The following is a 26,224-nucleotide window of genomic DNA, read 5'->3' on the forward strand; positions in this document are numbered from 1 at the left end:
GTGTCAGTGTTAGGTATGCCCTCCACGATGAAGTCAAAGTGTGCACAATGAACACTCCTGCAATAAAGGGCACAGATTCATGTTTTAAGGCTCTTGAGAAGGTTGCTCCAAACATAAAGATGTCTTTTATTTTACAGAGAAACATTTTTTTGTTGTTGGTAGAATTACAGATAGGCCTATAGGCTAAGCAATTATTATCCACATGTAACAGGTGATGATAAAAAAAAAAAAAACAGAAGATGTGATATTTAATCAGGATTACGTAAGGCTACAGTATGGGGAAATGTAAAAAAAAAAGTTCAGTTTAGAGTATGTTATCATTTTCACGTATAAGCAAAATGGCTCTGAAGACTTGACACTATAGAGTGTAAAAAAAAAAAAAACTTTCCACGTACAGCGTGTGACAGTGGCTGATTTCTTGACCCTCGTTCAGGCAAAAAGTCAACTACACCAACGGGGGAAAAAAGCAACTCCGCAGGACACAAAAGGAGAAAATAAAACAGACACAATGCAGACACATTCCCTCGATGGTGTGTGAAACAGCCGCAGAAACAGATAACGCAACATCCCAGCCGTCAAGGCCATTCTTTGCTATCTTCCATTCATGTGTTGGCAACAAATAGCTTCTGCTTGCAGACTTAACTCGGACCCAGATAGCTGCAGAGCCAGACTAATATGCGTTAGAATAAAGTAAGTCACGGGAGAGATTGAATTTTCTGGGGCTAATTGCACCTCCGTCTTTTATAGAAACTCGGTGCCTTCTCTGAACCGGTCCAAGTCGTCAGACTTCTGCTTTAGTTGTTACTCGTGGAAGGTGTTTTGCGCCCAAGAGTGTCAAGTGTTTGTGAAAACAGTACAGCCATGGCGTCCTGTGCTCTCTTTATCCTGGGCCCTCTGTGGATCCACGTTTTGACACAGGCCTGCAGCGGAGAGGAGCTGTCCCGGGAAGCGGTGTTGTCCTGGTTCAGAGAGCGGGTTCTGGAGGGCCTCGGGCTGGAGGAGCCTCCTCTAGCGCACGGTCCCGACAGGGACATGGCCCAGCCCGAAGCAAGGCACGCACCCCGGAGGGCCCCCAGGACAAGCAGGACAGCGTGGGTCAACCATCAAAGCGGTCCGACCAAAGAAACATCTGAAATTATTCTCTTTCCCGGCTCTGGTGAGACGCTTTGTTGTTGTTGTTTTTTACCTGAATAATACCTTTAACACTCTATATTCCCCTCCTTTATCTTCCTTCATTCAAAAGAGAATGTGTGTTTTTGTCCTATAATATGACACATTTTGTTTTCTGTGGGAGAGTCTGACTTTTTTTAAAGACTGAAATTATACATCAACCAGATTTTCAAAAGAATATAGCCTAATGGACAAATACATTCAAAAATAGCACCAATTTATCATATTGTTCTTGGAACTGCACAACTAAACTGCCCATTCATGTGAAAATACATTCATCAAGATTTGGTTTTTTCTAAAAGTGCAGCAAAGTGCTTTCTTTGACCTCCCGGACTTAATTGTCAGATATTCCACGTAGCCATTGCTTTGCTTATCTTAATGTTGAAATCACATTATTTCATATTGCAGTAAACTCACTATATGCAAGCTGCAGATGTGAAACAAATACATTTAAATACTTACACTGTATATTAATATGATATAACGGTAACACTTTACAATAAGGTAGGCCTACACAAAAAAGTAGGTGGTTAATGATTAGTTACTGTTTTTGAAAGAGTAACGAATGATTAGTTACCCTTTTTCAAAAGGGTAGTTACCCTTTTTCAGAAGGGTAACGAATGAAGGGTAACTACCCTTTTGAAAAAGGGTAACTAAATCATTCGTTACCCTTCTGAAAAAGGGTAACTAATCATTCGTTACCCTTTCAAAAACAGTAACTCATCATTAACTACCTACTTTTTTGTGTACCTTATTGTAAAGGGTTACCGTATATAACAACTGAAGTGGCCTTTACTTAAAGACCCTATTTGTATATTGTTTATGTTTAATGTGCTTTAAAGAGCAACTTAACGCCGGGCTGAAATGCAGTTTCACGGCCCTCTCCGGTTAAAAGTCTGTTTTGGTCAGACCAACAAGTGATGTCACAGTGCCCTGGACATAGATAGAAGAGTACAGCTGTGCATAACTGCAGCACAGTAAGAAGCTAAACCACTAGAGTTCAGCAAAATCAAGATTTTATGTGCGATTCTAATTTGTTTGTGAATCTCATTTAAAAAGTATAGTGCTGTGTATTATCTGAAAGAAACCGTAGACACTGGAGCCTCCTCTAGATAACAGCAGGACCCTGAGGGAGCCCCAAATTGCCCACTAAAATAAAAAATAAAAAAAAGCAATAAACGTCGCTAACTGCTCTCTTATATCACTTTGGCAGACTCATCCTGTGCCAGACCTGACTCAGCTCCGGGAGGAACCTCCAACAGCCACTTCACATATTACTTCCAGCCCTCCACCAACAACCACGAGACCCTAGTCACATCTGCCCACTTCTGGTTCTATGCGGGCGAAGGAGCCGCGGCCAACTCCTCTGCCCAGCTGTTCGTTCTCACCGCAGCGCAGAAGCTTCTTCGGGCGGCCGAGGCTCCATCCAAGACGAGCTCGGATGGATGGACCACCTACCACCTGGATCAAACCCTGCTCGCCTCTCTGCGCGAGGGCCCTTTTCTGCTCCAGGTCCGCTGTCCAGCCTGCCAGTGCCGCGCCAACGAGCCAGACAAGACGCCCTTCCTTAACCTCCACGCTGAGCCTCGTGGTCCCGTCCGCTCCCCCCGCCACGCGCCGCTGACCATTCCCTGGTCTCTTTCTGCCATCGACCTGCTCCGGCGGCCCTCTCGGGAGAGACCCCAGCACGACGACTGCCACAGAGCTGAGATTGAAATCAGCTTCGAGGAGCTGGGCTGGGACAACTGGATCGTCCATCCAAAGATGCTGACTTTCTACTACTGTCACGGGAACTGCTCCGCCCGGGATCGAACCGCCGCCATGCTGGGGATCACGCAGTGCTGCGCTCCGGTCCCCGGGACCATGAAGTCCCTGAGGATCACCACAACATCTGACGGCTGCTACTCGTTCAAGTACGAGACCTTGCCCAACATCATACCTGAAGAGTGTTCTTGTATCTGAACATTTTAGCTTAAAAGAGCCAGTTCTCCCAAATGACAAAAAAAATAAAATGACATGTATTGTTTACTTATCTGCTATCTCGCAAAGCTGTCATTTCTGGTTTTATGTGCTGAGGTTTTTTGAGATTTCTGGCTCCAATTTGAACTAACTGCTACCAAAGAATTAGTCCCCTCTGAAAACTGTCCACAGCAAGTCTGGAAAATCTGAAGCACATAAAACGTCAGATACAACTTAGTTAGAAAAAGTGGTCTAATTTGTGTGAATAGAACCTTTAAAGCTCTGCTTTTTAATGCCACTTGCTAATCACATGCTTTGATTTAGGTACGGTAAGTAGAAAGTGCAAGGCCGAGCCTCGGGCTGTTGGGATTCCGACCTTTAGAGGGCAGTGTAATACTACTTTTCCACTGTATCACTTAAATACCTTCATATACAGCCTGACTGCTAGTAACTACAATATGATAAAGAATTGATTTGAACATGGAACTCTTGCGTCCTGTAAATTCCAGACATTTCATTGTTTAAGCTCCGGATTCATATCTTTAAAAAAAAAAAAAAAAAAAAAAAAGTGCTGCAACTTTACCACAGAAAGAAGCAAGCCTATAAAATACTTTTCAAATATATTTATTTACTCTGAAGACAAAATAATCTCTACAGTTACAAAAACTACAAAACTGGCAATAGAAAAAAAAAAAAAAAACATTGAAATACCATATTCAAAACGGAATGTCGTACCTTGCAATAAGTAGCAAAAGTGGAAGTGAGATGATTACAAAAAAAAATAAAATAAAAAAATACAGCATCAAACAGCTCTTTGGCAATCTGTAGTTTCATTATTTCAGCCAAAGATCATTAATCTAACTGACAGGTTATGAAAAAGTATGACCTCTGTATGAACACTGAAAGCTATTGATCAAAAGTCTGATGATGAATTGTAGATTATGCGTGTTTACATGGCACAGGGCCGTGTGTCAGCAGCCAACTGTCATCCTTTCCTCAGCTGGGTTGCGTTTCTTCCAGGATAGATGAAAGCATCCATGTTTCAGCACAACCGAGGGGTAGTGGTGCATGTCAAGGATGGAAAATATGCCTCACCAAAGAAGAATGTAAATTTCAAAAAGGATAGAATTTCGTTGTTGACAGTAGCCCAGAAGACAGAGGTTTCCAGCTGTTAGCAAAAAAATAATAAAAAACCCCACAAAATGTCAAAATTATTCTTTAAATTTCTGCAATAACGAACATTGTGATGAATCATTTTTTCTTTTATAGTTACATCATTTAGGAAAGAAGGGGTTTACTGACATCTAAGAGCGTGTGAAAGAGCTGGCATTTGTGGTTCCAAAACGTCCCTTCTAGACAAAAGTAAATATTCTAGTTAAGTACTGGTAAAAATAAATGGAATATTTTAAATGAATGGATTGTACAAAAAAAAAAAAAAAAAAAAAATTATTCTTAGGAACATTTCCTGTCGTTAAAGAATTCAAGCATTTCCCAGGTAAACATTTTGGCCAATTGGAGTAAATATACAGGCTTCAAAATTCTGTCAAATATTTCTGAAATGGTGTGGTTTGTGGCTGATCAACATTAACCCTAACATTAAATCGGTTTAAATTAAACAGGACTCATCTAGCGCAGGTTAGGCCGCCTTTGTTGCTGCACACGCTCCAGAAATGACATAACCAAAGGCTGCGTTCTTTGAGATTGTCAAAGTGAGACCAACATTCGGCAACATTTCATAAATAGAGAGCCTCTCTTTTGTGAGGGAGACAACACAAGCACACTTGGTTGGCCAGAGGACTTTAAAGCTTTCGATAATCCTTACAAGGTCTGAAATGGACGAGGATTACTGCATGGCCACAAAAACACAAGAGCAGGCGAAAGAACAGGGTGTAGACAAGGTTTCAGCCAAAGGCACAGTCAAGGTTTGGAAGGAGGTTAGCATGCAGAAACCAGAGATGTGGCCGGCTTTCAAGTTTAGAGTCCTGGAGATGAACCATTTGTCACAACACAGCTTGGTCAGCATTTTTCTCTTTACTGTCTGACCCCTAATACTGAAAGGCTTATTTCTCTCATCCACACACAAACAAACACACACACACACACACACACGCTGTGGTCTCCCTCAGTGGTCTGACTGCCCTCTGATATGCGCTTCCTCCATGTGTTTAAGGCCAGTGGGAATGGAAGAACAGACGTTTGAGGCAGGAAGCACACTCAGGCATGTATTCCTAGGAGAAGACAAGAAGAAACAGAAGAATATTCAGCATGTTTGTTCACTTTTTAGAAGGTTCTTGGGCAACATGATGGTTTGCTGACTTGGTCATGCTTTATTAAAAAAAGAAAAAAAACAGGCAGCTATGTTTACAACGGAGATAAAAATTTTGATCGACAGAAAATGATCTGCAATTATTGTAACAATTGATCTGATTCGTAGTTCAGAAAATTACTTGTACAAAAAGTATTTATACTTTTATTTTATACGTTGGCAATACTTTCTTTCTGGATGCTATGGCAAAAAAAATTATAGCGTACAGTTTAGGGCTACAACTAATGGTTGTTTTAAATGTCTCATTTTTCATTTTCAGTTCTATAAAAACATGGAAAGGTTTGGGAGGATTTATTTTGGATAAATGACTTCAGGATTATCGCCTTATTGCTTTCTTTACTAAGAAAGGTTGAACTCCTTGGTTCAATGGTCTCAAAACGTTGTCGCAATGGAATCAATAAAGACAGTCCTGTTGCCATGTGTCCAACGGAGATGGTACTCTATACAAACTGCCTGTAAAGAGGTATTCTTAGCAACAATCATTTGAACCAGTTAAAGGGCATATTCTAGCAGTGTATTCATTACCTTTCTCGCTTGCCTCCCCCTGCTTTTCCTGGGCAAAGTTGAGGCGATTCTGCTCGGCGGCCGTCTGTGCAGCCGCGTTGACCTCGGGGCTGTTGCTCCGTGAAGGGCTTCCCTCATCCACCTGGTAGGCCAGGTCCAGTTGCTGCTGGGCCAGCTTCAGGTGCCTCCTCAACCGCTCCAGCTCTTTGGACGACGGCCCCTCGTCCCCGAAACTCTCCCGCCCGGAGTCGGCCATCGGCGAGTCCCTCAGGTCTCCTTTCAGTTTCTCCTTCCTGACGGTGGCGTGGTATCCGGGCGGAGCCGTGGGCATGGAACGCGAGGAGGATGGAAGGGGGGCACGGGAGCCGAGCATGGCCCGCTTGCGGAAGGTGTCGCGGATGCCGCCCACGCCCAAATGGAGGATTTCAAAGAGGGTGAGGAGCAGGCAGAGGAAAGACACGACGTACATCACCAGCAGGAAAATGGTCTTCTCGGTGGGGCGGGACACAAAGCAGTCCACGGTGTGCGGGCACGGCGAGCGAGTGCAGACGTAGGAGGGTATCACCTCAAAGCCGTAGAGGACGTACTGGCCGAAAAGGAAGGCGACCTCGAAGGAGGAGCGCCACAGCAGCTGGCACACGTAGACTTTCATCAGGCCGTCGCGCAGGATCCGCCGACGACCGTCATGCTTTTTCTCTGAGCCTTGAAAATAAAACCGACTGGTCAGAATTCCATATTGACAGCATGATAAGGGGGTAAAACATACTGGGACAGAACACTGAAACTGCTTGTGATTGCTATATTTCGGCTCAAATCTCCTACGTACTTTTTTCTTCTTTGTCGGGCTTGTCTTGTTCAATCTCTTCAGCTATCATGGGGTCTTCCTCTCCATTGTCCTCGGCTTCCTCGTAATCTCGAACTGCCCCGCGGCTGACGATGGGCATCCTCTTCTTGGGGCTCCGGACGGGCCGGTACTCGTTGTCATCCATGCGAGCAATCTTGTGCATGGCGAAACCCAGGTACATAATGGTGGGGGTGGTGATCAAGATCACCTGGACAAAAAGAAATTAAATAAAATGTACATGTTGGAACCCATTTTGCTAGACTCAACTATTCAGAGGCATAAAAGTTTAAAGTACGACTGCAGATACATCGACGATCGCAGCTCACCTGAAAGATCCAGAATCGTACGTGCGAGAGCGGAGCAAACGCGTCGTAGCACACGTTCTCACACCCGGGCTGCTGCGTGTTGCAGACAAATTTACTCTGTTCATCGTAGTAGATGGTTTCACCGCCGACGGCTGTCAGAACGATGCGGAAGATGATGAGCACAGTTAGCCAGATCTTCCCCACGAAGGTGGAATGGTTGGAGATCTCATCCAGCAGACGGGTTAGGAAGCTCCAACTCATGGTGCCAAGGTGACCAGGGAGCTAAATGAGCTCTGGATGGAAAAAAGAACAGACCGAACACGGAATGTAATGAGCAATTTAGCACTATTTTACTTGGTTTTGTTGACCCACCTGAGGCACAGTGGCCTCGCATTGCAAATACAGGGGCTTTTACTCTCACTGTGCAAACTAGAATGAACTGACAAAAAAAGCAACTATAAGCAGCAAGTTTGATATTAAAGCTCAAGCAATTAGTAGATTCATCATTTAGTCAACAGAAAATTATTGGCAATTTCCAGCCCCTCACGTGTGAATATTTGCTGAGTTTCTTAGTTTCCTGCAATGTTAAACTCAATATCTCTAGCTTTTGGACTGTTGGTTGAGCAAAACAAGACCAAATTATTAATCAAGAAAATAATCCGCTTATTACTCCGTAATGAAAAGGGTCCTGGTTTGTGGTAAACGCACATTCTTACAGCTCCCTGACGTGCTAAGCTTGAGCTGCTTAATCAAACATCAAAGTGTTGGCTGGCAAGTTGCAGCTAGCTGTGAGGAGACCTGCTGTGGCTTTGGACTGCAGGAATTATGATACTAAGGCAGAGCATGGGGTTAGGAATTTATTTCCTGCCACACTGCCAGAAGTGGTCCCTTTAAATTCTTTAAAAAGCACAACTTGATACCTTAACATGGCCAAGACATTTAGAGCAGTGCTGGTCCTTTTTCAGTTCAGTAACCATTATAAAAGGCATTGTGTCTTTAACGTGGATCACTTAGTTAGCATTTACAGAACAGGTTTGAATAGCATTTTTTGGAGATTCATTGAAAACTAAACAAAATGTCTGAATTAAGATTAGGTTTGATTCTCAAAAATGAACTGAAAAGTTCGCCCTGAAGTCTATTTTAGCACTGAAAATGAATGTTACAAATACAGCACAAAACTTTAAAAAGGTATCTAGAATCAGTTTGGTTAAATATCTGGATGGGTCCATCCCTGAACCAAAGGAGCCACAAGAAAACATGTTCAAATAATACGAATGTCACAATAACTTAATTTGAATAACACCAACACAAACCGAGCTGAACGAACTAAGGCCCTTAAGAACCTTTCGGATCTTGATCCTTGAACCTACCTCCTCTACTTTAAGAGAAACCGGGTGTAGCAACGAAAACAACCAGCATTTCATGACTCATTGGAACAGGACAAGGCTTTAGCTACGAGCATCTGTAGACACGTCTCCTCATACTCCGAGCCCTCCCACGCCAGGTTACTCATCTATTCCTTTGCGAAATCCCTTTTCAGCAACTGGCACCTTCTTCATATGGTTAGGCTGACTTGCTTGAACCTGACCAGAAAAAATATTCTTACGAAAAACAGAACCTTTATATTAAGACTCACCAGTTGCACCAAAACTATGGAAACATGTTAGAAGTTGGCCTGTCTTGGCACGATCCAGACAGTGAAAATTAAAAGGCCTTGCAACACTTCTCAGATCTAAAAGTTAAAATACAGAACTAAGGGATCATTATCTCCCAAGACCCATCACCTGTACCTACATGTAGCCTAACTGTTGATTCTTGGTGGTGGGAATGGTTAAATGTTTGAAAAAACAGACAGCTCTGTGACCCTGACAGAAAGCCTGAGATGGGAACAAGTACAGCTGCGATGTGTGACCACCATACAATTACAAACCCCACCTAAATGACATTGTGTTTGAGTAGAGGCATAGAAACTCCTATGTGTTGGTTTCTCACAGCTAAAAAGTCAATGCTGACATTTTAAAGCCCTTTTGATGTTCAGTGAGACAGATTGGCCCTTTAAAACATCATCCGTCCCAGTTAGCAGCGTGTTGGGTTTCCTCCACCGAAACTCTTTCTGGGATTTGTTATTCAGCCATTTCCGGTTCAAACTGTGCTCCGAGGACACGACCCGTTATGCAAAAATGGTGCGCGCTGACCAAAAGCATCTTTTCAGAAATGGAAAGCATTATGAACTCACAGCAGCCTAACCACTAATGCACGTCTAATATCAGTAGAATAAATAAAAAAATAAAAAATAAACAACATGCTTCCAGAAACATAAGAAGCAAAAGGCTGGCGTTTGAATTTGACCTCTGAAGCAGTTCAACCTCTGTTTGGGCCATCTTATCAACCTTTAAAACCAACATACACTTACTGGATATTACTTGCCCTTGCCAACACAAAAAAAGGTTAGACATGCAGTATTTGACGTGCTATCAAACATTCATGGAGCCAATGCAGTCAAACAGTTTGATATTCTCAAAAAAATTCCGAATAAGTTAACATCTTTCCGTGTCTTTTTTACGTTTTCAGTGTTCTCATGCCATATTCTTGCAGTCTGAATTCCACCGTATAAGGACAAATTTAAATCTATGCAAATTTGCAAGTTTAACATGCGTATCACATGAAACTCACAAACATCACTGCCTTGGGTGGTAGGCTATCTATTTCTTAGTGTGTGTGTCTGCTAAGAACTAAACGATTTCAGTCTACTGACTCTTGGCAGGAGAGCCAAAAAGTAATTCTGAGCTGTAGCTCACTGTGATAAAGTCTGTGCAGCAGGTGTTACTGCCCCCGCCGCAAAAAAAGATGAGTTTAGCTCCTGCTGAGGGCCCATGAAAGGTTTCCAGGAGGTGGAGGGCTAACTCCAAAGGTTTAACACCCCTCTCTCTCTCCTCCCACAGTAGACAGGCCAAATGTACTTAGATGAAACTTTTACAGCACCCCTTGTTAAACTGTTAAACGCCCTCCCAGCCATCTCTCTCTCTCTAAATAAATAAAGACATAAGAGGAAAAACAAAAAAGTCACCAAACATATTTGACCAAGACAAACTGGTTTCCTAGCTCAAGTAAACAACTTTTTTTTTTTTGCAATGCCAACCTCGCCAACAGCTAACCAAAGACAGCTTTTAAAACAGTAGCGTATTTGCTCATGTGGGCTAAACCCAGCTCAACTGATTTAATGGCTTTTCTGCTTCAGGAGTCAATGTGCTGCAGGAGGAGATGGAGGGGGTTGAAGAGTTTTTTGGGCAAAGGATCTGGACAAAGCGAAGGCGAGCGAACATTCCTGCCTAACCAAAAGCAGAGAGCTGGAGTTTTTAGGGTTCAGGGAGCAGACAGAGGGCACATGCAATTCCCATTCAGCCTGAGCAACAACAAGAACAAAAACACAGCACCTACAAAATGTGTCAATCACTGCTCTCTTGTGTGGCGTCACTACGCTAGTAAACTGTTTCTGACTTTGCGATACATCCAGATGGGAGCGAGAGTTGATCCATTTTCTTTTCTGTTGCAAATAAGCATAAAAAAAAGAAGTTAAAAAGGGAGGGTTAAAAACAGCCTCAGCAGAACCGTTGAAGGCTATGGACACGCTTTGCTGAGTCAGACTGAATTGTTTTGGAAATTGTGGCATTCCTGGAGGAAAAGAAAGTTCTGCCAAGCTTCAGTGGGGAAACAAAAAAATCCGGTGAATTGGAAGATGAAGCCATCATTTCGAAGAGCCAGAGACCCGATTAGTTCGGAAAGTCCAAACCACTATTATTAGCTAGAAGGAGAAATCGGGCCACTCGTTAAAAAGAAAACACAGGGAAAATCACTGCAATGCTAAAAGTCCGTGGTGAGACTTTATTTAAGCTAGCCATTCCGATGTGGCAGTTGTTAATCTCCTATGGTGTCAACCAAAAAACATTTTTTGGGGCAGTTTTATCAAACTCTATATGAACTCGTGACATTTTGAGTCGAACTAACAGCGACTTCTATAACATGTTACAGGTTCTCCTTTGAGGTTTTAAACGGACGGAGAATAAAAAAAAAAAAAAAAAAAAAAAGACCTAGCTAGGACTCACCGCTCTCCTGCACGCGCACTCCAAAACTCGTTATACGTGGAACCCCACAAATTGAGACTGAACCACTGCTTGTAAAAACACAGCAGCCGGACGACAAAAACAGCTCAACTCAAGGTTTTAAAATAAAAAAGAATTTAAAAAAAATCACTTGGAGAAAGAAACTAAACTTGTCTTAACAAACTGCTGTTGCTGCCGAACACCCACCTTTCCGCGCGGCTTCTCTCCTCGGTGTTAATTGCTCGACCAGGTTTTCGTAATTAGCGCGCGCTCTCTCATCGGCGTCTGCGTGCGTCCGAGTCCGAGGCAGTCTTTTCAGTAGGAACCCATTCAGCCTGCGTTGACCCCATGTGTCTGGGTCCCGAGAACGAGAGGACAAAAGAAAGGTCTCTGATTCCTGCAGGCTCCTGCTCTCCCTCTCCCTCTCCTTCTCCTCCTCCCCCCGCGCCACCTCCACGTAAATCGGCCTCATTCAAGAAGAGGAGGCCCCTCGCCTGAAACCTGAGATCCAAGACGACTACCGTTCTGCCCTTGCGACAAAGGACTATTGGATGCCTATTACACGTTTTACAATGATGCTATGCAAGTGCTAACCCCAGGTCTTCATAGGAAACTTATGGGAATTAAACGCTATAGGAGATTTTTTATTATTATTATTTACCATGAGGCACAGTGACGCCACTATATAACCTTTCTGCTGCAAGCTGTTATAGGCAAATGCCTAAGGTTATTTTAGCACATAACCATGCTCCAAAAATGAAATAAAGGTCAAACAATGTCTTGCTAAAATATTTTCAAATATATCCTATTGAAAAAAAATCCTCCTAAATACAGTTAAAAGTTAGGTAGTAAGTTCATAGAGGTTCATTAATACACAAGCTGTGTACACTTTCAATAGCAGACTTTCCCCGTACACTCATAATGCACACCTACATAATACAACAGTCCTGCAATGAGTTATATCTTCATGAAGGTTATAATGTTCACTCCACTAGACTGCAGTGTTTCTGTATTATTTGCCATTATATTAATTGGATGGACACAATATTCACATCTTCCAAAATGATCTTGCTGTATAAAATGGGCGGACTGCCCCTTTAAACACTCCCATGTCCAAAGGAACTCCACCTGAGAAGAATTATGTTGTAAGAAACGGTTTACATTCTTGAATTTTTTTAATGCTAAAAAGTACAGAGTGCAACAACAGCATAATCTAATCATTCCCCTTTCTGCCGAGGACCCCGTGCTATCCACTGGACCACAGTTTGGCAGCCCACCGGCCTGACAGAGCACTGCGTGACTACAGCCTTTAGACGGAGGAGGCCCACCATCCAAGAATTTTGTTGACTCGAGCGTTCAGCAAAACAACAGATTTCTTGCTGTCATGCACATTGCAGCTGTAGTGCTCCTGATTTACCAGAGGACCTGAAATGTTTTGGAGGGAGGCGGTGGGAAGTCGAATCAGGCCAGATGTCTACGCCCGGCCAAATCGCCATGGCTGCAGCCCAGCTTCGTCTCATACTAACTATCCTCCCCGTTTCTCAAATCTGATCTAAGTGAGGCATGAACTTATTCACCTGCACCCTTTTCTTTTATCCACACAGACAAAAATAATGATTCTCTTTGCAGCTTGGAGGGGGGGGGGTCTTCATTTTTCATTTTCACTCGTGGATCCTTGCGAGAACTAGCATTGTTTTCATATTGGAACCTGGTAGCCACTGAATTAGTGTTGTCGAGGAGTAAAAGGTGTAACAATTAGGGCCCCATATCTAAAAACAAACAGGGATTATGCAATTTAAGCCAAAATGGAATCAGGGGTGGAGTAAATCTCTCTTTGGACTTTGGAATTCCTTCCTACACCCCTGCAGTGCATATATTAATCAATGAATGAGGGCAGGACTCACTGGTATGGAGCACGCCTTTTCATACTGAAATATACAAATGTTGTGGTTATGTTTTAGTATCATTCTCGATTGCTTACTTCCTCCCATAACATAAAACTGTGTGACATAAATCCGTGGCGTGCAATCGTTATGACTCATGGATTTTTTAAGGCTGAGTTTCTGGGCTCATTAATTTGACCACATTTTAGGCCAAAACCAAAAAGGCATCCTGGCAGGATGGATAAGGCTCTGAAATATTTACAAAAAAAATGAACAATTAACACATGGAGAAGCATAATAAAAATGTGAAATGCATGGCGTAATATGGGCACGTGTTAGTGGGAAAAATGGTCCCAGATGCCATATCAGATCCATAAAACAGAATTAATGATGTACAATTTACTTCACCATTAACTCAGTTTTATGTACCTGCCCTCTTTACTTTAATGCAAACTACTTTTTAGGGGAAAGAAATCGCACTTTTAATCCCTGGCTTTCCCCAAAAACAGAAAAACACTCAGATGTCATTATGAGACATATTGTAGGTCAAATGCATATATATATATATATATATATATATATATATATATATATATATATATATATATATATATATATATATATATATATAAATAAATGATCAACTTCTACAGTAACTTCTTATCAAACAAACCAACCATCCATAAAGGCACCATGCACAGTTAAGAGTACTTTTTGACTTCAATTCAAGCTCTTAATGTATGTGTTGTTGATTTATGTGCTAAATGAAATCCTAAAATCCCAACAAGGGAAGCTGCAGCTGTTTACACAAGAGTTCTTGAATATGAAAGCAAAGCTTTGGCGATTTTCTCCGCACATATATCTGTTATTCCTTCGGTTCTTTTGGATTTGTTCACAGTGAAAGAGCTGTAACGTGTCAACAGAAACCCTAACCCTTTTTTCCCCCCCTAGAGATTTTGGGGGTTCAAACTTCTGAGGCAGTAAGCATCCACAGTGCAGCATCTTTAGGCAAGTCAGCCGATCGTATCAGCTCCAAGGGTGCTATTCTGCACCTGACACTTTCCTACTTTTGCAGGGACAAGAAATGGAAAGGGGGGAAAAAAATAGAGAATGAACTCGAATATGTTCTGTTGTTTACTGTCTGAATCAGATTTATGAGAGAGTACTCGCTAGTCATTTGTATGTAAACCTGCTCCTGCCTACTGGTTTGGGGATCTGGGGTTTGTCAGCCACGTGGGCGCAATTGAAAGTGATCCAGGTCTCCAACAAGCATGTGCACAGCACATGTACAGCCCCGGTGGCTAAAGAAATATTTACACTGTGAAATTGGTTAACATACCTTTACACAGCTGAGCAAGGACTAAAACGGAGCTTCGCCTAGGGGGACATTTGGTGGTGGTGGTGTTGTTGTAGTGACAAAAAAGAATGCTGTGTAAGCAAAAAGCCTCAAGTTTGATCCACTAATCAAACACCCCTGACTTCTTCTGCAGGTTTTGAGCATTCCTTCACTGGTGCTGCTTTAAACTGCAGCTTGAACAACATGTTGGTGATTAAGTGGACCCAATAAAGTAGAAGTGGCTGTGGGAGAAGTAACAAAAAAAAAAGTAAAAAAGTAAATCACAAGTTTCCACGGGTTGATATTAAACCTTTTGAAATTTACATATGTTTTTGTCAACAAGCAAACTACAGCAATGCACGACCTTCTTTTTTTTTTTTACTTGCCATGCTCTGTTTGAGTCAGTAAAGTTCGAAAGGGAAGTTTCTGTCACTCTATAAACATAAATGTGCAGATATTTTCAGTTTTTCTGAAAAAGAAACCACACAGACGAACACGTTCACTTTCATATTCAATTAGACACGATACAGGAGATGTTGTTCTTCATATTTATATAAAAATAAAAGACTTTTTGCATCGACCCATAATGAAAAAGAATGCTAACAAATAAATAAATAAAGTAATACTGGTTAATCTAAATTAACGAGGCTGAGTCCATTTTGATCTTTACCGCATCTGTGCATGATGCTGCTGTACAGATTCACTTTGATACATACAGTTACACACACGGCTGCAGAGGTTTCTGTATTACATTTTTAAACCGAAACATAAACTAAATAAACAGAAGGGTTTAGTCGATAATTAGTCGAAAATGCTACTTTTCATCTTTGCAATGGTCAGAGACTTTCTGCACCGTTGCGCTTCTGGTATCCTTTTTCTGCTCACATAACATAAGTGCAGAGCAACATCATAAGACCCTAATTGGGGGTGTGAGGTGACCCTCCATGACATGGTATTGAGCCTTGGCCTTTCAGAAGCACCTCCAGCCTCATGTTGAGCATGTGATGTCACAACACACTGCACCCTAAGACAGCCAGGAATGACTCTGTCCAGCTTAATAAGGGGGGTGGACATATTTTAAGGCTTAGCTAACAACCCCAACTTAATGCCCTCTTAGTTCCCAAAACCCACATTTTTGTGTCATCTTGTTTCAACAGTGATCGCAGAACGCCACGGAATGCAATAAGGTGCATTTCCACAGGAAAGCATGGCTGGTGTGATAGAAACAAGGCACCCTCCATTTCAGCTGTAGACATGCTGGATGGTATCTGGAGAATAAAGAATTATGCAACCAGTGCTTTTACAGGCTCGTGTACCCACATGAATGAGTGCAATCATTTCCAAGTTTAAAAAGACGATGAAAGCTACGAGCGTAATGGGACCAGACTGAGTGCAGACTGTGCAGAGAGAAAATAAAGACAAACTCGCTCACGCTCACTAAACATTTCCCAGTACCAACTATTCATGCTCACAAAACACACAGACTGTAACTAGATTTTTTTTCTTCTTTTTCTCCCCCCCCTATTATGTTGCTTTGTCTTGCAGGCTTGTGTGCAGTTTTACTCCGAACATGGCCTCCCACTGTGCTCTGACCCAGGCTTGCAGACCCTGGAGGAGCTCAGTGCTCTCGGAGCGCACACACCACGTCTTCTCCTGTTTCACCGTCTGCACGAGCAAAACACAGCAAGAGAAACTATGGAAGTTAAAGAAAAAAAAACACACACACACACACACACACACACACAACAAAACTGCTGCTGACAGTACAGACTGGGAAAATACTGTGCATCTTTCCCTGATCCTGAAGAAGTCACCAGAAAGCACCCTTTGCATACTAAGTTACCAACCTCGTCGTAAAGCTTAATATCCATCCTGCGCTGGTCTGAAGGCCACAGGTGGACCGAGCTCACGCAGCTCATTGGCAGCGTTTCCAAAATGGTAACGCTCCCGCTGCTCGGCTCTTTGTTTTCAGTCACTGTCGGGCTGTTTGAGCTTTTCCTCCACTGGTGATCCTCTTTGAGCAGGTACAGGGTTTCCCGGGTAGCCAGGACTGTCAACGGCGTCCAAATATCCTCTGAAATAAAAATATGAAAATATGAGCCGTTTCACATTATTTTAGTCAAGAAAAAAAACTTTTTAGCGAGTCAACTTTCACTAGTTGTTTAAAGTTGTTAATGCCTCCTACTGTTTGGAGTAGGGCTGCCACCTCTTAGTCGATTAGTCGACTAATCGGTCGTTTTGGTCTTAGTCGACTAAGATTTCTTTAGTCGATTAGTCATTTTTTATGCTTATTCATGCTTAATTACTCATTTCCAAGAAACTTATGAGCACATTTATGGTAAACACAAGATTTAAAGTGGTGCTTTTGCAGGATTAATTGTGGAGAAACTCAGTTTTACAGATGGTTAATTAACTACATTTATATTGTGCTTTTCTAGTCTTAACCACCTCTCAAAGCGCACAGCTCTGTCAATTAAATCAACTAATTGATTAGTCGACAAAATTGTATAAGTGTTAGTCGACTAAGAATTTCTTTAGTCGAGGACAGCCCTAGTTTGGAGCCACATGATTAGTGAACTTTGCCCTCTTGCATTGCATAGTTTTGATAAAAAAAATAAATTGAATGATTTAGTACTATAGGTCATGGTCATTAATCACTGACTTAAAAAGCATCACAAAGTACCTTTCTGCTACAAACATGAGTTTTTTGGCATTATATGTCATGTCTGAAAGCTCCGTCTTCAACAGAGCAAGCAGAGGGGAAAGGCAGATCTAGGCATGTTAAAAGTTAAAGAACTTGACATTCCACGGGCGTGCACAGCTGTGTGTGCAGCCTGCAGCTACCTTGGATCTCTAAGTGTCTGCTGAAGCACAGACAGCGAGGCATCCCGCACATGCACGGACCACATGCATATCAACGCAGTCGTCTGTCTGTCTCAGTTCAGTCAAAGAAACTGATCTCGGCCTCATTCTATGGCAAAGGTTGTTGATGTGGATCTTTAACAGGGGACTCACATCAGCCGCTGCCCACAAATAGCATTTTTATTTTGAATAAAATAAAATCTTGTATCCATTTTGTTATCATTTTTCCAGTTATTATATTTTCCTGGCACTTCTTTCTCTTTTTTACATTTCAAGGGTTGCAGGAATATTATGAGGGCTTTTATTGTGGCATTTACTCTTGGCTTTTGTCCAGCTGGTTAAAATAAATGTTCCAGCTTCCTAGCTTATTCTACCTTTTCTCCAGACTGTAAGCTAAATTACCTGCAAATTAGATGCATCTTTAGTTCCATACAGAGCACCAGTACGAATCCAGAAAAGATGCCAAGAAGATAGCGGCGTCATAAGTAAATAGCATTATCTTTGCACATTCAGAAGCCATTATAAACGACCTGTTGTGTCTTGAAATCTTATCTTTCTTGTAACACGTGAACAAAAAAATTCAGTAAGATGGATCCCAGGTGAAAGCAGAACCGTCTACCGATACAGAGAGATATTTGGCAAGGAATGTAAAGATCCTAAAAACCTAAAATGGGATGCATAATAAAGTTAACGGTGTATGTCTTTATGCGGAAGTAATGGGAATGTTACCTTGCCGAACAAAAGCCAGAATGTAGAAAAACTGCAGCTGGCCATCCTCCACATCTGCCTGGATGTCTTCACACACTAGAGGCCTAACAGACCAAAAGAAATCAATAATATTACATGTACATAATATTAGCACAACAATCTCCTATCATACATGAACCTGGCTGCTTTATATAAAGCACAGACGCTGTTTTCAGAAAGAAAACAAGAGGGTTGGGAGTGTGGTGGCTTATGGCCGACAGGTGCTGCCCTGCTGTCTCAGATGGAAGCACTTCAGCATCACGTGGATTAATTTCACAGTAACTGTGAAGCAAAGGGGATAATTGACATAATAATAGCTGACAGAGCTTGGATTGTGAAAACCTTGCGAGTGTGTTCTGGGACTGTGGTTAGCTGACTCGTAACACATGGAGGGGCTGCTTTGATGTGTCTGTTTTTGTGATAATTGAGCGGTTTGCTTAAAGGACAAATAACAAATCGTGATTTGAGGTATAAGTGGTACCTGGATATACTACTCTTCATGATTAAGGCTAGTCTTGGCATATGTCACAGAAAATGCTCCACTTTTCATTTCCTAATCCAAGCTAAAGGAAATTTGCTATTTATTTGACTTCTGCTGGTAGGGTGAAGCATGTTTGCTTGATTGTCCAAACTGCTACAAAGGCATACACTATGTCTGTATACTTAAAATGTTTGATTATTCACAGTGTTTTTTTCCCCCATTTAAAACTTCTTTTCTTTTGTTTTTTCCCTCTGAAATAATATGTTCAATAAGATAACCACAGGGCCTAGAGAAGGCTACTATCTTCTGTTTCGGAGAGAAAAACAAACAAAGAGAGGTGTGGAAATACTCCTGGAGGTGATAACAAACTACACCACATGATTTAGAAATAGTGCAGCACATGTTACAAATTAAGATGTGGTTTACCAGCTAATTTAGTGGTGCAGTTTTACAAAAAAAAAAAAGTCTAAAAAAAAGCCTATTGTAATCAACTAAAGATGTGCCAACAATGTGCAGTGCTAAAACTGCCTTTAACTTACACCTCCCAACAACACAGACATGTGCACAACACTATGCAGACCACATATTTCAGCATATAAACAAAAGAAATCAAAGATGCCAGTTTCTCTGGAGTTGGAGTGGAGCGTACCAGAGATGGTGCAGAGGGCTGAGTCTTGTGGTAGAGATGGACTGCAGCTTGCTCTCGGATTTGTGCGCCATCTCACGCACAATTCCTGGGGGAATAACAACAAAAATATTGTAGTTTTATTATATATAGTTGTCAGTTGTGTCATCCTTCTTCAGTTAACTGAAGAAATAACGAGACGGATAATTATGTCTGTAAGAAACTAAAGCCAAGTCCAGCGGCTTCTCGACACGATGAGTTGATTATCTTTACAAAGCTATAAGTTACACTAGCTTTACAAAACTATAAGTTGCATATCTTTTGGGCTTTTCTGACATTTGGTTGAACAAAATGAGCAATTTGAAGATGTAAAGTGTGGTTATTTTTTCTCTATTTACATTATTCATCAAAATAATGAACAGATAAACCCATAATGATCATTAACAGCAATATGAAAATACCAATACCAAAAAAAAAAAAAAAAAAAAAAAAAAGGAAGTAAGAGGATTCAACCCGTGAAAACTCATCAGCCAACCAAAGCTGTGTTCCAGCTCGGAGCTAGTGGAAACAGCTGGGAAGGTGCATAGCTCTGAGTAACTGTTCAAACACGAGATGTCAAACACATTTCGCACTAAGTGGAAGCATCTCTGCGCTCCCTTTTATCAGACGTTTGGAAGGAAATAGAGGATGCAAGTACTTCTTGGAATAGGTTTTGATAGCCATAGTTGACTATTGGATAAAACAGTTACAGATTTGTGCAGGGTAAACATTTATACATGTGGGAAATGTACAAACAACACACTTCCTTGAACTTGTAAAGGACACGGAAAAAAGTACAATAGCCTTAAAAATGTCACACCCAAGCATTCATGCCAAACACAAAAGCCAAACTCAATCGGAGACTTCTTCTTCTGCTCTTGTAACTACGATAAGAAAGCCAACAGGTCTCTTGTTGCGAGTGTAAGATTTCGGCTCCATGGGATCAGTTGGTGAGAAAAATGTCGGGAACACAATGGCCTGGGTCACGCTCGCATTCACGGATTGTAGTGTGTCATCGAGTGTGACAACAATACAGGACAGAGAGGGTATGTGCAGTGTGGCTTCGCAGTCAAGTTTGAATAGACGGACTTCAAAAGGATTTAAAAGGGATAGAAAGATGGGGGTTCACAGTGGAGGAATGTAAAATTATGGCAAAACCAACCCTGTCTTATAATGAAGAAGGTGCAAGGAACAAAAAAAAAAAAGGAGTCTCATGAATATCGTTTCATGGCTACACACACACACACACACACACACACACACACACACACACACACACACACACACACACACACACACACACACACACACACACACACACACACACACACACACACACACACACACACACACACACACACACACACACAGAAGTGTGTGTTACCTGTGACTTTCCCTGACTAAAATACTGTCTAAAATGATTTAAACAGGAACTATCTGATCAAATAATAAGTCAACAAGACCAGTAATCTGAGCAAGCATTCAAACGCCAACTTTTGCCACTTGATGGTTTTCAAAACTCCGGTCTACGGACACATTTCTGCCAGCGCTCAACAAGTATTGGTATGAGAGGGGATTATGATAAACCCAAACAGCTCACGCTCTCAGTTTATTTATGTTCATTTCTTCTCTCCCTCTGAATTCGCTCTTCGCCTCCTTTGATTTCAATTGAGTTTTTATTACTTTTTTTCAAATCATTTTATATTCACAATGCTGTCCCCCTGTTACTTATGTGTCCTTTCCTATGTTATGTCAATCGATAACATCTGTTGCCTATTTGTTACCATGTCCATATTGTCTACATGTGCATGCACTAATTGGTGAATAAAGGGAAACACAAAATGGGATGAGCAATCAATGTAAATGCTTATACTGTAGCTCATTAACAGGGGTCGAAAAACAGACATTGCTTCTTATTTAGGGGTCACCACCGTACTAAGTGGTACCCTGACTGGTTGAACTTGACCACAAGGATGCCCTAAGAAATTAACACTTGCCAGAAGCCAAATACAACATTTTCACTGTGGTGAATACTTAACCAGCCACAAGTATTGAATTGTTCAAATGTTGTGGACACGGGAGTCAATGAAACGGTGTTGCTGTTGGATGAAAATGTAACATTCTTGTCCTGTTCTGCGTCATGTCTTGGATGCTTTTAAATACTCTGCAAAACACAAATCTGTCGGTTCGAATCGGATTCATTTCTCCATTCAAAGTCAAATGGTCAGTAAAAAAAGCCTTAAAAATAGCAGACGGCTCCATCACTTTCACCATAATTTGTATTGGACTCGAGTCAAAGTCTTGGTCCCTTCATTTCTTAGGTGTTGAAGAAAACCAGTTGAGTGTCAGACTAACCGAAAGCTTAAATAATATGTTACCAAGGACAGTTTTAACGAGGAGCCATCCATGATTGCAATCACAGGTAAGCGTATGTGACGGGCCGAGCCCAGTTTGCAGCGGAGGGCCTTTGGTTGGTGCTCTGGTCTATGTCAGTATTCCTGCTTCCTCTCATTTCAGTCCCAGATTCTTTGGCTGCCTCCGCCGCCAACAACAATGCCCCTGACGATTTTCACATGAAATCAAATACCACTGTTTGATAAGTCGGACAGCTAGGACAGGACATTATGAAAACGGGGGGGGGATTGGATTTCCTAGTTTCAAAAGCAAAGGCGCATTTGACCCAAAAGCATGTTCTCTCTCTCTTGCTACTACTGAAAACCAGAAAACATGTTGGGGGGGGGGGGGGGGAGGAGTATGCGTCCATCTTCACCTTACCAGATCTCCCATAGAACAGTTTGAGAGGAACAACAATGAAAACTGACAAATTCCTCTACGTGAGAGGAAAACAACTGGCCAACAAAAACAGAAGGTCAGTTTGGCTGCAGATTCCAGAGGCCTCGTGTTATCTCTCATGTTTCAATGAAGGTTTGTCAGACTCGGTCAGTTTCTGAGCTCCAGAAAACTGTCCCAGTTATAACCACATCCCCCTCTCTCTCTCTCTCTCTCTCTCTCTCTCTCTCTCTCTCGCGCTCTCTCTCTTCCAGCCAGCGAGTCCTCCGTCATTCCAGTTGTGGTTTTCATCTTTTTCCACATGACAGGAGCCAGCTTAGACAATATTCAGGGTTTGTTATGGTTAAGCTTTTCCGTACTTCTTTGGACAGAATATTACAACAGCTGTTTTGGGGTTAATCTGGCATTAGGTAAAAGAGAGTTTGCCATCATAAGAACATAGTGATCTTTGTCTTCAAGGATCAAAGCAAACGCAAACATCCTATACTTTATGTGTAGGTGGTTGGCATTTAAACATGATGCATCTGGAAGCAAACCATTGTTCGTGTTTTTTTTTTTTTTTTTTCCAACTTGTCTGCTCCGTCTTGGACAAACTCTGCGGTCTCACCAAAAGCAATCTGGAATCATTTTCCGCCACAAAGAATACAACGCACTAAATGAGCTGTTTATGAATTAATACCGAAAGAAAAAGCTCTCAGAGGACAGAGGGGAGGCAAGAGAAAGAGTGAGAGGGATAAGAAAGAAAAAAAGAACATTTTGTGGAGGAGGAAATGCATCTTAAATGTCACTTAATGCCGGTCAGTCAGAGGATCAGATGTTACTTTGGGGCATAAGTTAATGAATACCCACATGTTTCTGAGTGGGGCTTCGAAATTCTTTCTAATTCTTCAATTAATCAGTTTACTTTTCTCTTTATATAACATTCCTCTGTGCAGTTGTAAAATGTAACTAAGTACGTTTACTCAAGTACAATTTTGACATACTTGTACTTTACTTTGTATTTCCATTCTATGCTACTTTATCCTTCACTATGTTTTAGCGGGGGAATTGTACTTTTAACTCCCCTACATTTATTTGACACTTATAGTTACTAGTCACTTTTCACATATTCTTTATACACAACGTTCCACTTCTTGGAATTGCTCAGCTGCCGCCTGAAATTCCACCCGATATCCCTCATTTAGGCCGGATGTCCGTTACCTTGGGCTTCTAAACTCCGGTGGATTTCTGAGGACTCTGGTTAACTGCTCCTCAGATCTCTGCAGGGTAAATCCAGACAGCTAGCTAGACTATCTGTCCAATCTCAAACGACCTTTGAACGGCCACACGTTCCACCAAAACAAGTTCCTTCCCGAGGCGATTTTGCAGAGGCGCCGTTGCTCCGTACGTCCGCTTAGCGCCGCCCAAGACGATTGTGATTGGTTTACAGAAATGCCGATAAACCAGAGCACGTTTCTCTCCCATCCCGGAATGCTCTGTGGACTCGCCAGACCCTCCTCCGCAGCACTGTGGAGGAAGGTCTGGCGATGCGAGATTACTTTTTACATAACAAAGTGTATATCTTTATAGGAGATGATGCAGTACTATACTACTAATGCACCCAGTAGTACTGTATACAAAAGTATTCAAATTGGCTCCACACTGACAAACTTCTTTACATGTATTCGTTAGTGATAAAAACAGAATAATATATTCTTATAACTGTGAAAGGAGACATTCTGCGTGAGTGCTTATGATACTCAATTACATTTTGCTGATAATACTTCTGTACTTTTAGTAATTAACATTTTAGACTGTGGTATTACTACTGTAACCTCAGTAGTGGATCTTCCACCACTGCCTCTGGGTAAAGGAAGGAGCAGCATAAACGTATTCAAAAAGCTATTATCTGTCATGACAGTTGTCTGTTTGTATGTATTGCCGAGTTAAATAAAGAAAAAAAATTAAAGAAATTGAAACTTTAAAAACACTGTACATTAGACTAGAACATTATGTATGAAACAACACTTTTATATACTTCCAAAACTATTCTTGCTTGATTGTGTATGAGTGAAAGCTGTACAAAACCCCATCAGACAGCAGCTGGAGGCAGAGAGTTGTGGAAAAAAGTGGGACTGCTCTTCTAATCTAATTGGTTTGTTGAATTAGATTCTGTTGTTGTTGCCTGTGTTCAGTATCTTGTACCCTGAAATTGGTAATATAAAACAGTAATAAGGGGGAAAATACCGTCGTCACATTGTCTGTTACAAAGTTCCCCAAAAAAAAATTGAATTATGTGTACTGAGCAGCAATGCTTTTCCATAAGTGCCAAGATGTTTTCCTGTTTTCTGCACAGGTTTAGGGGCTGGACATTGTCAAATTCATTTTCCTTATTTTTCCAGACATTCCAGGCCCGAGCAGGAGCCCCCGTCTAATAAAAGGTTTTCCTCTCAGCCGCTGGTTCCCCCTTGCAGACACGTTGGTCTGGGCAGGATGTAATCAGCCTGAGTGAACCCAATACCGAGGGGGGCAGAGATTTGCGTCACGTAGCACACATATGGTATCATATTAGTTTGTGAGGGGAGTGGGTCGGGTTTCTGTGGCACAATGCTCATGAGTGGAACATGCTGTTCCAATACCTGCCTCAGGGATTCAGTAGTACTCTACAATTTATTTGTAACCTAAATTAGGGCGCGGTTTATTTTGCTGCGTCTTCCCTCAGAGCACCCTGACGAAATTGCTGAAACCAGTGCAACCAGTAATTAGAGTAAAAGCAGGGTCAGTGAGTTTCTCTCTTGGACTATATTCAAAAAAATTAAACTTCCTTTTATATGTTTTTTTTCTTCCATACATTAAAACACAAACCATTTTCCACTTTGCTTGTAATTGGCAGTGTTTCCTTTTACCTGTCAAAAGGCCAAAGAAGCGCTTGCAGCGTAAACTGTCCCTCACAAGGAGGGTGTAGGCCACTTCCCCGTCTCCAAACTCCATGTGGATGCTCTGAGAGCCCAGTCCCACCTCCAGGTAGCTGAGCTCCACGATTGGGTGGCTGTCCCTCTTCTGCAGCCAATCAGAGAGCTGGCCACTGCTGGGAGGGGGGGTGGGGGACATTTCAGAAAGTGCAGCAAATGTACTGTCACAGTGAGCTGCATTAAATAGTTTACTTGATCTCTGACACTTGGAGGTGTGACTGCCAGAACAACACTTTAAAATGTGTTTGTTTAAGCCAAAGGTTTACTCAGTACAATCATGGCAATGATTTAATCATTTTTCAAGGATTAAGATATGAGGTAAAAATAACAGTTTGACTTCTTGCACAGTGCCAAGAACAAGTGAAGTCAGTTCATGTGGTCAGAAAATCACGGTGACTGCAGTCATTTTGCCACAGCCATCACAGCATGGGCTCACGTCTAAAGGGACAGATTTCTAGTTGGACGAGAGAAGAAAAGCTTTTCGTGTGGGCGACGGAGCAGAGAAAAAATAATAAAAGGAGAAAAGACTCCACAGTCAGCAGAGACACTGCAAGGTCAATGTGTTCTCAAGATGTGACCCAAAAACCTGGGCAGGTTATGCAATATATTCCACATCCTAAAAAGGAGAGGGTGTGGAACTTACACACCAGCATTAAAAGTCATAATTGTTAACTGCAGAGTGGCGCCCTCGCTGTCCACACCAGCATGCATTCATTTCTTTGTCATGCGTACATATATGATACACCCACAATTAATGCCAAAAACATATAATATTGCGTACAATATATAATACCGCAAGAATGCATAATAACTATGCAACGTAACTTGAAATAAATGTGTGCACTCTTGCAATTAAGTTTCTCATACTGAAGATGTACTGTCTGTATGCTGTTATTGCTCTACTCACTGGGTGTCTGATGTCATTTCCAAGAAATAGATCCGCTGGTTTGACACCACCAACAGAGAGGGAACTTGCCCTGGCTCCCCAAATTTGACAGCTGACATCTGAAGGCACACAGAAAAAAAGGGGATACATGGCATAAAGCAGCAACATTCTCATTGTCTCTGTAGTGGACATTTTCTCGAAAAGATTGCAAAACGGATTCTACAGGTGCTGCGCTCACCTGTGAATACTGTCTTTTACAGCATAATAATGAGCACCACATGGCTACAAATTCAATACCGAACTATTCACCATATTCTCTAGCAGTTTTTAGTTTTTCACAAGCTCTGCGGGGGTTTCAAATTAAACCACTAGACCAAAGTCTTGCTTAATGTCGTCTCGAACAACACACAAGAAGT

At 41.8% G+C, this 26,224-nt stretch overlaps 3 protein-coding genes across 5 annotated transcripts in view; 1 reads left to right on the plus strand and 2 right to left on the minus strand.

Moving 5' to 3' along the window:
* The first annotated feature begins 423 nt into the window (after positions 1-423).
* On the plus strand, positions 424-3,938 carry inha (inhibin subunit alpha). The gene is made up of 2 exons (XM_028571790.1): positions 424-1,156; positions 2,384-3,938. Exons 1-2 carry the CDS (start codon positions 862-864, stop codon positions 3,130-3,132), a joined length of 1,044 nt encoding a protein of 347 aa, XP_028427591.1. The 5' UTR covers positions 424-861; the 3' UTR covers positions 3,133-3,938.
* LOC114550861 (gap junction gamma-1 protein) lies at positions 3,738-11,636 on the minus strand. 2 transcript variants are annotated; one of them, XM_028571788.1, is made up of 5 exons: positions 11,416-11,636; positions 7,130-7,401; positions 6,786-7,011; positions 5,981-6,661; positions 3,738-5,357 (listed from the first exon to the last, which is right to left on the minus strand). In XM_028571788.1, the coding sequence occupies exons 2-5, from the start codon at positions 7,367-7,369 to the stop codon at positions 5,344-5,346; spliced, it is 1,161 nt and encodes a 386-aa protein (XP_028427589.1). In that variant the 5' UTR covers positions 7,370-7,401; positions 11,416-11,636; the 3' UTR covers positions 3,738-5,343. The 2 variants fall into 2 exon arrangements, with proteins under 2 accessions (XP_028427589.1, XP_028427590.1); XM_028571789.1 differs by lacking the exon at positions 11,416-11,636 and adding an exon at positions 11,212-11,409.
* A 3,285-nt stretch (positions 11,637-14,921) lies between these two features.
* The window catches only part of stk11ip (serine/threonine kinase 11 interacting protein), a 30,240-nt gene continuing 18,937 nt past the window's right edge, over positions 14,922-26,224 (minus strand). Inside the window, exons 21-26 of one of the 2 annotated variants that reach the window (XM_028571802.1) lie at positions 25,830-25,927; positions 24,857-25,035; positions 19,167-19,251; positions 18,019-18,101; positions 16,275-16,501; positions 14,922-16,092 (exon numbers count right to left, since the gene is read on the minus strand). In XM_028571802.1, coding sequence (XP_028427603.1) covers positions 15,952-16,092; positions 16,275-16,501; positions 18,019-18,101; positions 19,167-19,251; positions 24,857-25,035; positions 25,830-25,927 — 813 coding nt within the window. In that variant the 3' untranslated portion in view covers positions 14,922-15,951. Of the gene's footprint in view, positions 16,093-16,274; positions 16,502-18,018; positions 18,102-19,166; positions 19,252-24,856; positions 25,039-25,829; positions 25,928-26,224 lie in introns of both variants that reach the window. The other variant, XM_028571801.1, reaches the window with a different exon arrangement.

The sequence above is a fragment of the Perca flavescens genome, chromosome 24, assembly GCF_004354835.1.
Source record: "Perca flavescens isolate YP-PL-M2 chromosome 24, PFLA_1.0, whole genome shotgun sequence".
NCBI lineage: Eukaryota > Metazoa > Chordata > Actinopteri > Perciformes > Percidae > Perca > Perca flavescens.

What these genes read in the sequence shown, in the direction of transcription:
- inha (XM_028571790.1), top strand. Translation starts at nt 862, where the DNA reads ATGGCGTCCTGTGCTCTCTTTATCCTGGGCCCTCTGTGGATCCACGTT. An exon ending in TATTCTCTTTCCCGGCTCTG is followed by an intron (nt 1,157 to 2,383) that starts GTGAGACGCTTT and finishes TCACTTTGGCAG; the next exon opens with ACTCATCCTGTGCCAGACCT.
- LOC114550861 (XM_028571788.1), bottom strand. Translation starts at nt 7,369, where the DNA reads ATGAGTTGGAGCTTCCTAACCCGTCTGCTGGATGAGATCTCCAACCAT. An exon ending in TACGATTCTGGATCTTTCAG is followed by an intron (nt 7,012 to 7,129) that starts GTGAGCTGCGAT and finishes CTTTTTGTCCAG; the next exon opens with GTGATCTTGATCACCACCCC. An exon ending in GCCCGACAAAGAAGAAAAAA is followed by an intron (nt 6,662 to 6,785) that starts GTACGTAGGAGA and finishes TTTATTTTCAAG; the next exon opens with GCTCAGAGAAAAAGCATGAC.